The 12,195-nt window shown below is 40.6% G+C and overlaps 1 protein-coding gene across 8 annotated transcripts in view; it reads right to left on the bottom strand.

Annotated features, from left to right (window-relative positions):
- Nucleotides 1-12,195, bottom strand: part of USP37 (ubiquitin specific peptidase 37) — a 91,504-nt gene that overhangs the window by 40,247 nt on the left and 39,062 nt on the right. For all 8 annotated transcript variants that reach the window (XM_043910057.1, XM_043910055.1, XM_043910056.1 and 5 more), the window contains one exon: nucleotides 11,191-11,352. In XM_043910057.1, the coding sequence (XP_043765992.1) occupies nucleotides 11,191-11,352 (162 nt within the window). The remainder of the gene's footprint in view (nucleotides 1-11,190; nucleotides 11,353-12,195) is intronic.

Below are 12,195 nucleotides of genomic sequence, written 5' to 3'. Positions count from 1 at the left end.
AAATATACTTCTATACTTAAAATACTGAATATATTGTATAACTATATTTTATATAGTATTTTAAATCTATATATATATACACACATAAGCAAAGATACATGTTTTTTCTTATTTCCCCTTCTTTCTTACACAAAGGTAGTACACTACTGTACGCTATTCAGCAATGTGGTCTTTTTTAACTTACCAAGATACCCTTTGTTATTTTCAGGGTTTTTTTTGTTTTTTTTCTAAATTACAGCCATATTAGTGGGTATAAAGTGGTACCTCATTTTGGTTTTAATTTCATACACCTACTTCTTACTTTTTTTACATTTTTTTCCCCCACAACCTCACAATTTTCCATTCCTTCCAGGAATTTGACCCTTTCACCTAGTTATCAAATTTGTTGGATATTCTCTTATAATCCTTTTTATCTTAGTAATGTTGGTGCAATGTACTTTCATTTTTTATTTTAGTGATTTGAGTCTTCATTCTTTTATCTTTGCCTGTTTATCTAAAGATCTATCAATTTTCTGGATCTTTTCAAGGAAGTAACTTTTGGTTTTCTCTATTATTTTTCTACTCTCCATTCTGTTTATCTCTGCTCTAATCTTTATTATTCTCTTTCTTCAGCTAAATTTTGGCTTCATTTGCTATTCTTTTTCTAGTTCCTCAAGGTGTAAAGTTAGGTTACCGATTTGAGGTCATTTAAAAAAAATCATAGTAAAATACATAAAACATAAAATTTACCAAAAAAACCATTAAGTATATACAGCTGACAAGGCATTAAGTACATTCACCACCATTCATCTCCAGAAGTTTTCATCTTCCCAAACTGAAACTCTGTACCTATTAAACAATAACTCTTCATTCCCCTTTCTCTGGCAACCACCATTCTACTTCCTGATCCTACGAATTGACTACTCTAGTAATTCATTTAAGTGGAATCATATAGTGTTTGCCCTGTGGTGACTGATTTCACCTAGCATAATGAGTAGGTTCAAGGTTCATTCTCACTGTAGCATGTGTCAGAATTTCTTTCCTATTTAAGGATGAACAGTATTCCATTGTATATATACATTAATAACATATTTTGTTGATCTCATTCACTGGTAGACACTTAGGCTGCTTCCATCTTTTGACTATTGTTTATAATGCTGTTGTTAATATGGATGTACAAACACCTCTTCATGTCACAGCTCTTAATTATTTCAGATATATGTGCTGGATCATATGGTTAAGTCTACTCTTAATTCTTTGAAGAACTATCATACTATTTTCCATTAACAGCTGCACCATTTTACATTCCCACTAGCAATGTACAAGGGTTCTAATTTCTCCACATTCTCATACACACTTTTTTTACCGCAGGCACTTGCTGCTAGAAATCTCCCTAGGAGTACTGTTTTTGCCATATCTCATTAGTTCTGGTATGCTGTTTTAGGCTTCATTTGTCTTCAAGTAATTTTTAATTTCTCTTGTGATTTTATTCTTTGACTCACCGGTTGTTTAAGAGTATGCTGTTTAATTTTCACATATTTCCAATTTTTTGTTACTTATTTCTAACTTCATTCTATTTTGACTGCAGAAGATACTCTGTATGATTTGTATATTTTAAAATGTATTGACACTTACTATATGGCCTAACAGGGTATCTACTAGAAAATGTTTCATGTGCATGTGAGAAGAATGCATATTCTGCCGTTGGGTGGAGTGTTCTATTAGGTTGGTGTAAACGTAACTGCAGTTTTGGACTGTGAATTTTAAATAACTAGGCTCAAACACCTGTATTAATCAAAATAGGAACCATTACAATCCACACATGTTTGCCAGTAAGAAATGTCTGTTTATTCCTGTAATGTAAAAATCCGTGCTTTGGGATTTGACGACCTCTTGGAAAGCAATTTCTGCCTCCTGCTTATTGTGGAAGTGTTTTCTCTGCAAGAAGTTGTCGAGATACTTGAGGAAGTGGTAGTTGGTTGGTTAGATGTCAGGTGAATATGGCAGATGAGGCAAAACTTCGCAGCCCAACTCGTTCAACTTTTGAAGCGTTGGCTGTGTGACGTATGGTCGGGCATTGTCGTGGAGAAGAACTGGGCCCTTCCTGTTGACCAATGACGACCGAAGGCACTGCAGTTTTCAATACATCTCATTGATTTGCTGAGCATAATTCTCAGATGTAATGGTCTCGCTGGGATTCAGAAAGTTACAGTGGATCAGACTGGCAGCAGATCACCAGACAGTGACCATCATCTTTTTTTTGATGCAAGTTTGGCTCTGGGAAGTGCTCTGGAGCTTCTCCTAGGCCCAACCATTGAGCTAGTCATTGCAGGTTGTTGTATAAAATCCACTTTACATCACGTCACAATCCAATTGAGAAACAGCTCATTGTAGGGTAGAATAAGAGAAGATGACAATTCAAAATGATGATTTGGTTTTCAGTCAGCTCATGAGGTACCCTTTAGCAAGCTTTTCCACCTTTCTAATTTGCTGCAAATGCCAAATGACTGTAGAATGGTCATATAGTTTTAAGAGGATCAACTGGTTGTGGTCACCTTTCGATGGCCGACCACTGCACTCCTCATCTGGAACCACCACTGCACTGTACTCTCGTTAGCAGTTACTGGGCCAAATGAATTGTTGATGTTGTGAGTTGTCTCCACTGCTTTATGACCCATTTGAACTTGTAAGAAAACTGCTTGAATTTGCTTTTTGTCTAACATCATTTCCCTAATCTAAAATACATAGGAAATAAACAGCAAAACATAAAGCAAGAAATGTGCATTAAAATGATGTATAACATAACCACATTTAAGAATGCATTCCAATATCAAACGACAAAGTTCAACAATGCAAAACTGCAATTACTTTTGCACCAACTGAATGTATTAGTTAGGTCTAAGCAGTTCACAGTACTGGTCAACTCCTGTATTTCCTTACTGACTTTTCTGTTTATATGTTCTATACATTACTGAAGTGAAGTATTGATGTCTCCAGCTATTATTTTTACAACTCTGTTTTCCCCCCTCCATTTGCTTTTAAAATTTTGTCTTTTAAACTAATGTCTATGCTTTCCCAGGAACGGTTTCTATTAATTTCTTCTATCAGTGGGAGCACCTTGATAGGCTTATTTTTCCTTCTATGGAAACTGGTGAAAGTATTTTTTTAACCTTTACTGGGATCAATTTAAATAAACTACTGACGTCTTTTCTAAAACAATTATGTCCATTTCATTTAAGTTTTCTAATTCTTTTGTTAAGAGAAATATGAAATTGTCTCAAATTATTTCTAAAATTTCCTCTACATTTTAGTAATTCTCCCTTATCACATTTTATGTATTTCTTCCCTTTTTATCTTGACTAAAAGATAAAAGGTTAAAAAAAAAAAAAAAAAAGATAAAAGGTTAATGATATATCTACTTCATGAACTTTTTTTATACTTTGTTACTGATCAGGTGATTTTTGCAGAAACAAAAATCTGTGGCATTAATACGTCTCTGGTTAATAATGTGTTAATCTATTTTTCAGCTCTTTGTTACATGCAATTCTAACTTTTATCTTTATTCTTTCCTTGCTTTTGTTTCCTTTTGGATTATTTTGTTCTTTTATACTGTTTGTTCATTTTGAGCTTGGAATTCATATTTTCATCCTTTCATTTGTATTGATACAGGTGTCTAGGACTAATTTTTCTCTGATCACTGCTGTAAATGTAACCCACAGATATTGACAAACAGGGTTTTCATACCCAGACGGACAGCTCATCTGCCAACCTGTCTTTTCAGAGATGGACCAAAACCCATCTCCATTAGAATCCTCACCCACAACACCAAAGATGTCTATCGGAAGACTTTCCCCACAACAAGAGTCTTCAGCTTCCAGTAAACGGATGCTCTCCCCAGCAAAAAGTTTAGACACTGCCATGGAAAAGCACCAGAAGCGAGCCAAGGATGAAAACGGAGTTGTCTGTGCGACAGACACGAGACCACTGGAAGCAGGGGGTTCAAGAGCTCCTGACGGCAGCAAACAGAAGAAGCCTGTGCTGGTGAGGCAGGTTTGCACCACGGAGCCCCTTGAAGCTGTGACGTGGGAGCAGGATGTTTTTCCTCACCCTGAAGTCAGTACCGAGGCTCTTCACTTGACTGACGTGTCACCAGCTGATAACTTGTCATCAGGACACTGCAAGCCTGTGGCTAGAGAACCCGTGAAAGAACTGCAGGAATCTGAAAGCATCCCGTCAGCCGCATTGCTGACACCGACAGTTGGAAGCCCAGCTGTGCCTGCAGAGAAAACTCACATTTCTCCTTTGGAATCCACAGACAATCGCCCAGAAAGGAAGTCTTCAGGGATTAAAAATCCAGGCGACAAAGCAAACGTCCAGGAACAGAGTCAGCCTGCGGCCACGACTCCTTCCACATGTGAGGCTGGCGACACACAGCCGTCTGTGTCCTTCTCCAGCCTGAAGACGGCCACCAGCTTCACGTGGTGCTACCTGATGAGACAGAGGGCCTTGCACCTACCGCAGACGGACCAGAAAACCTCGGCCTACACCAACTGGGCCGTGAGCGCCAGTGATCCAAACCCACTCGGCCTGCCAACCAAAGTGGCTCTTTCTCTCCTGAGCTCCAAGCAGAAGACCGGAAGATCTCTATACTGTCAAGCAATAACCACCCATTTCAAGTCAGACTTACTGGTCTGTTCAAGCAAGTGGAAAAGCAACTTAAGCAAGAGAGCATTAGGTAATCAAATGTCCACAGTAGTTGAATTCAGCAGTAAAGATGCCTCTGAAATTAACAGTGAGCAAGATAAAGAAAATTCCTTAATCAAAAGTGAACCAAGAAGAATTAAAATATTTGATGGAGGATATAAATCAAATGAAGAGTACCTATATGTCCGAGGCAGGGGAAGAGGAAAGTACATTTGTGAAGAATGCGGAATCCGTTGTAAGAAACCTAGTATGTTAAAGAAACACATACGAACCCATACAGATGTCCGCCGCCCCTACACTGCACTTACTGTAACTTCTCCTTTAAGACTAAAGGAAATCTGACAAAACACATGAAGTCCAAGACACATAGCAAGAAATGTGTGGATTTAGGCGTCTCAGTAGGTTTAACAGATGAACAAGATACAGAAGAATCAGACGAGAAACAGAGGTTCAGTTTCGAGCGGTCTGGATACGACCCCGAGGAATCCGACGGCGCCGAGGACGACGAGAACGAAAACGAGGAGGACGAGGACAGCCAGGCCGAGTCGGTGCACCTGCGGGCCAGGGGTGGCCCTCGGGACCCGGCGGGCGCAGACGAGGACGCCGGCGCCCCCGAGGGCTTTCCCGGGGGGCCCGCGGACCCGATGGACGTGCTGCTGAGGGCGCTGCCCACCAAGATGACGGTGCTGAGCGCGCTGCAGTCGGACCGCGGCGGGAACCTGGGGTCCCCCGGGAGCGCTGGGCCGCGGGCGACATGGAGGTGGCAGCCCGCCCACCAGATGGGGCGCCCAGGTCCCCGTGTCACCAGATGTCTGTGGACTACCCCGACCCCGAGGAGATGCTGAGCGGCTCTGCAGCGAGAAAGGCTGTGGCTTTAACGCAGGGCCCACCATGCCTGAGCCTTCCTCCTCCCCCGGCGTCTGAGCGCAGCCCTCAGCCTGGAGGGGCTCCTCCGTCCACCTCGCCTCGGCCCGGCGCCCAAGAGCAGAAGCCGCAAGCCGCCCTGCCTCCGCCCGCAGGCCTGCCTTCTCCGCAGACACACCTGTTCAGCCACCTGCCTCTGCATTCCCAGCAGCAGTCGAGGACACCCTATAACATGGTTCCCGTCGGGGGGATCCAGGTGGTCCCGGCCGGCCTCACCTACTCCACCTTCGTCCCCATCCAGGCCGGGCCAGTGCAGCTCACCATCCCGGCTGTCAACGTCATCCACAGACCCCTGGGCACCCCCGGGGACTTGAGCGCGGATATGCCAGGCGCTGCCAGCCCCGCGGGCGTGGCCGAGCTGAGCAGCGTGGTGCGCTGTATCCCCATCGGCCAGACCCGCGTGCCGACGCTGCAGCCCCTGCCAGCCTTGAGCATGGAGACCGTCAACATCGTGGGCCTGGCCAGCGCCAACCTCGGCCCGCAGGTGCGCCCGCCAGGCCTGGCCCTCAACGCTGTGGGGCTGCAGGTGGTGGCCGCCAACCCCGTCTCCCAGAGCAGCCCCGCGCCCCCCACGCCCATCCCGGGCCTCCAGATCCTAAACATCGCCCTGCCCACGCTCATCCCCTCCGTGAGCCAGGTCCCTGTGGATGCCCAGGGCGTCCCCAAGATGCCCGCTCCCCTAAACAGGTCTCCTCGAGGGGCGCCGCTCCCGCAGCATTCTGCTGGGGCGCATCCTGGCGGCGGGACCCCATCCCCGCAGGGCTCACCCGGAGTCCAGCGGGAAAGTGCACAGAAGGGTCTAGATCTGTCTGCTCCGGCCAGAGACGAGGCCAGGCGGGACAGTTGCAGTCCTAGGGATGCGGGGAAAAGGGCCCCAGCGAAGCCCCGGCACGACGCCCCTGGTGCGCCCTGCAAACCAGCCTCGGCGCCCCCGCCCCCGCCGGGCCGGCCGCGGCTCCCCCTGGACCCGGAGGCCGGTCACCCAGTTCAGCGACGTGAGCAGCGACGAGGATGAGGACAGGCTCGTGATCGCCACCTAGGGGCTGTTTATGCAGGGGGGTTGGTTTGGTTTGGGGGTTTTTAGTTGTTGGGTTTTTTTTTGTTTTTTTTTATATATATAAACACTTACAGGTTTCTCTGAAAACCCTCCTTTCCTTAGAGCACATTTTTCTGACATAAACTCATGACTAATCTTTGTGCAATCATGAACTTTTGACCAATAATTGTTGTTTTGTGTCAGCTCCAGCCATTTTTGTACATGTTGTATAGACAATTGTGCCTTTTAGGAGTTTTATGTTTAGAAACTGTACAGATTGTTGAATATCTATATACATAAAGTATATATTATATATGTACATGAAAGCCAGGTAGTTATTTGTGTTTAGCAAGGAAAAACCTGCCAAATAAATCCAATGATTAAATTATATGTTGCACTGTTAAATATTAAATTTTTATGGCTGTGGGGCAGAGTTTCTGTGTATAAATTAGTATGTAAACTCCATACTTATTGTATTCATATTAGTCTTTGAAAATGGGTCTGTCCTCCTTGTGTAAGACAGTAACTTTATACTTCAGACAGATTTTCTGTGTTATGAAATGTTTCAGTAAAACTGTTTACTGACTTTTAAAAAAAACAAAACAGGGTTTTCATTATCATTAATCTTCAGAACATCTGTTATTTGTGTTTGACCCAAGGGTCACTTATAGGGTTTTTAGGATTTCTAGTTGGAAGTTACATTTTTAATATTCAGTTTCATGTTTATTATCCAGTTTCATTTCACTGTGATCAAAAGATGGTGGTTGTCCCATTTCTACTTTATGGGGTGTCTCCTGATTTTTCCTTTGTGCCCTAACATGATTACTTTCTGTGAATGCTCCGTATGTGCTTGAAAAGGTCTATACTCTATGATCGGAGTATGGCATTTACTATTTTCCACAGATCTATCTGATTATGTTGTTTAGATCTTTTATGTCCTTAAATATTCTATTTTATCAGCTATTAGGACTGCAACCTCTGCTTTCTTAACTGTTTCCATTAGACGGCCAAATTGCTTTCCCTCCCTTTATTTTACAACTTTAAAAATCACTGTTCTAGGTATATCTCTAGTATACAGCATAGAGTTGGTTTTACTTTCTGAGCTAATTTGAAAATATTTTTCTATTAGATGTGTCAGCCCATTTACATTTCTTGATGTGACAAATATATTTGAACTCAACTGTGTCACATTGCTATATTTTATTTATTCATCTGGTGTTTTAGAAATATCTCTTGATTTTAAAAAAGTTTTTTTTTTAAAGTGGTTATTGTACTTTTTATAGTGCTCGTAATTTTTTTTTTTTTTACTATCTAATCTGTCCATTTTAAAGAGTATTTTTTGACTTGCATTTACTACTGATTTCAGTCAATTTATTTATTCTACTTTTCTTTCTCTCTCCTTCCATTTTTAGTTACAATCATACTCCTTTGTCAGAAGACATAATATCTATATGTCATCCTTATATACTGGTGTTTCCACCACTGTTTTAGTCTTATCTCTATAACTGAATATATGAAATATTCACCATCTATCTTTTGCCAGTATCTCCTTCATTACCTCTTGGCTGGATGAAGCTCATATCCTATAGAGACCTCAGGAAGAGCTTATGTGTAATTATTCCAAGTTCTTCCACTTTTTTTTTTTAAGTTCTTCCACTTTAAAACTTTTTTTCCCCTAGCCCACATACCTGAAAGCTTAGATTAGCATATCTGTCTATCCTTTCTTTCATCAAGTTTCTTGAAAATGATGTTCTTTTTTCATCCGCTTTGAATGATGACTGAGAAATCTACTCCTCTTTCCCTCACAAATTATTTTATCTTTTGACTCAAGGCACTGAGTATTTTTCCTCATCTTTAAAGTCTAATACTTGTACTAACATATGTCTTGTTCATTCAATTTTCCAGGTACTTGGAGGGCTCTTTGAATGTATAGATTCAGTAATTTTTATTTCTCAAAATTTTATTTCAAAGTTTTCTTGGGTTATGGTTCTAAATACTAGTTCTGTTTCACTGTTAGGATTTTTTTTCTTCAGAGATTCTCATTATATACCATGGGACTTTCCTTGCCTGTTTTCCAATTCAATCACTTCCTCTCTGATCGCTTATACTTATCTCATTTTCCTCCTTGTTTTTTCCTTCAAAGTCTCTTATTAAATTTTCATTTGAACTTATTTTCCCTTGGGGAACTTTCATTTAGACTTAATTTTTGATATGATGTTGCCTTTCTTCCTCTCTCTCTCGTGTTCGAGCAACTGTCATTTCTTCCTACTTGTCCTTTCTGATTCTGGGTATGAATTATTGATTTATGTTGCTTTTTTCATATTTTAAAATGCTTATTTGAGGATATTTAATTCGGTTTTAAGTGCTATATAACAATTTTCTTGCAGTTCATATTGGTTTTTGTGGTAGAATTTTTATTGGACTAAATATTTTGATTCATGTTTTCTGTTTTTCACTTCTAGTCTGTACACAGGTAGCCTGTTTTTTAACATTTGTATTCATTTTGTGGATCTGGTGACAAATTCAAGCACATCCTCTTCCGTCAGTTTAACAAAGTGCACTTTCCTTAATGGATGGTGGTGGTAGTAGAATTATCATATGATCCAGCAATCCCACTCCTGGGCATATGTATAGACAAAACTATAATTAAAAAAGATACATGCAGCCCTATGTTCACAGCAGCACTATTCACAATAGCCAAGACATGGAAACAAACCCAATGTCCACTGACAGATGAATGGATAAAGATGACGTCCTCTGTGTGTGTGTATATATGAATATTACTTGGCCATAAAAAAGAATTAAATAATGCCATAGGCAGCAACACAGATACAACTAGAGATTATCACACTAAGTAAAGTAAATCAGAAAGGGAGAGACAAATGCCATATAATATCACTCATATGTGGAATCGAAAATATGCCACAAATGAACCTACCTATGAAACAGAGTCAAGGTCACAAACAACGTCTGATGGTTGCCAAGGGGGAGGGATAGAGTTGGAGGTTGGGGTCAGCAGATCTAAGATATTATATACAGAAAGGATAAACAGCAAGGTCCTACTGTATAGCACAGGGAGCTATTCAATATCCTATGATAAACCATATGGAAAAGAAAATTTTAAATATGTATAACTGAATCATTATACTGTATAGCAGAAATTAACACAACACTGTAAATCAACTATACTTCAATTAAAAATTTTTTTTCTTTTATATTTATATAAGATGACTGATAGTCACTAAACTTACTATGGTAATCATTTCATGATGTATATGAGTCACATTGTTATGCTGTACAATTTAAACTTATACAGTGCTGTATTTCAATTATACTGTAATAAAGCTGGAAGGAAAAAAATGCAAGAGTGCTCCAACTGCCTAGATTCACTATTAGTGTATTAAATACCTCAAGTAAGTTAATTAATTCCTCTAAGCCTTAGTTGTACTATGCTGTGTATAGGTGCTCGGTCACATCTGACTCTTTGCAACCTCATGGACAGTAGCCCGCCAGGCTCCTCTGTCCATGGGATTCTCCAGGTAAGAATACTGGAGAGAGTTGTCATGCCCTCCTCCAGGGGATCTTCCCAACTGAGGGATCTAACTCAGGTCTTGAACCCAGATCTCCCGGCCTGTAGGCAGATTCTTTACCATCTGAGTCACCAGGGAAGACCAAGAATACTGGAATGGGTCACCTATCCCTTCTCCAGGGAATTTCCCCGACCCAGTAATTGATCCGGGGTCTCCTGCATTGCAGGTGGATTCTTTGCCAGCTGAGTTACCAGGGAAGCCCAAGCCTTAATTCCTTAATCTACAAAAACAGATTTTTTAATACATCTAGCTCAGAGAGCTACTGTGAGAAAAGAAAAAATTCATTGAAACACAGTTTCTGGCACATAACAAACACTTCAGCTATGACTGATATTATTATTATAGCTATTATACCATGATCTCATTTTTGTATGGTTAATAAAAATATAAGCATGAAGGGGATGGGAAAGATTAATACTGAAGTATCTACAGAGATGGATGAAGTATATGAGATTTAAGAGTACACATTTTCTGCTTTATGATGTTTTTTATATATATGTACATTTACACAGAAACACATACACGTGATTTTGTTTTCAAGGTCCAAAAATTAGAGACCAGATAATGAACTGAACTTTATGGACATGATAAATCTTTAATAAGTGAAAAATATTTGAGAACTATAATTAATGACTCTTTTAATCATCTTGTATACCAAGTAAAAGGACTTCCTAGGTGGTGCTAGTGGTAAAGAACTGGTCTGCCAATACAGGAGATGTAAGAGATGTGGGTTTGATTTCTGGGTTGGGAAGATCCCCTGGAGGAGGGCATGGCAACCCACTCCAGTATTCTTGCCTGGAGAATCCCCACGGACAAAGGATCCTGGTGGGCTACAGTCCACGGGGACACAAGGAGTCGGACATGACTGAAGAGATTTAGCATGCACACATACCAAGTAAAACATACTTCAGTTGAATCACCTTACAAAAAGAAAGCAAAATAAAATAATTTACCTACCCTTGCAGTTGCTGCTGTTGGTAAGAGGAAAGGGGCACTCTTGGCTTGTTCCAGCCAGTGTAATCCTGGTTACACCTCAGTTTTTTAACAGAAAGAGGAGCTGGCTGAGGAAGAAATCCCAAACTTCTTTTGGCAGACGGAGTTTGGCTTGAAATATTAGTCCTATGAAAAAGAAAAAATAACGAAGAAACAAAACAAATTTGAATGCTGCTTTCTTCCCCTACTAGATTCAGAGAAGTCAATGTCTATGGGGAAGAAAAATATCCTAAATTTGAGGAAATATCAGTTTTAATGATCACTTGGGAAAAAAATTTCACAAATTAGCAAATCTGGTGATAGGGAGCTGAAGAGGCAAATAGTATGGTAATGTACAATCAAAATAAGCCAAGTTAATGGCTTGAGAAAAAACATAGTTTTACTTTTTTATTCACTTTTATCCACTTGATGGCTATCATACATCAGTTTACCTAATCTTGAAAACCTTTAGGCAGTGAACTCTTTTCACTATTACGCAACAAATATTCATACCCAATCTCCTTGAGAACTTACTCTAATTTATATGCTTAGCAGTGAAAATGTTAGGAATATTTTCAATTTTCTTAGCTAATGACTGTTTCCCAAAAATGCTGTACCAATTTATATTTCCACCGATAGAGAATTTCCCCTTTTCACATAGTCTCCATTACAATGCTGCTAAGCTGCTAAGTCACTTCAGTCATGTCCGACTCTGTGCGACCCCATCCCTGGGATTCTCCAGGCAAGAACACTGGAGTTGGTTGCCATTTCCTTCTCCAATGCATAAAAGTGAAAAGTGAAAGTGAAGTCGCTCAGTCATGTCCGACTCTTCACGACCCCATGGACTGCAACCTACCAGGCTCCTCTGTCCATGGGATTTTCCAGGCAAGAGTACTGGAGTGGGGTGCCATTTCCATTACAATATTATCCCTCTAATGAATGGAACATGATTTCATTGTTATTTTATAATTTCCTCATTATTACCTAAGT

Source organism: Cervus elaphus, chromosome 8 (genome assembly GCF_910594005.1).
Source record: "Cervus elaphus chromosome 8, mCerEla1.1, whole genome shotgun sequence".
Taxonomy (NCBI): domain Eukaryota; kingdom Metazoa; phylum Chordata; class Mammalia; order Artiodactyla; family Cervidae; genus Cervus; species Cervus elaphus.
Note: the sequence above shows the minus strand (reverse complement) of the source record. Positions and strands in the feature narration are given on the sequence as shown.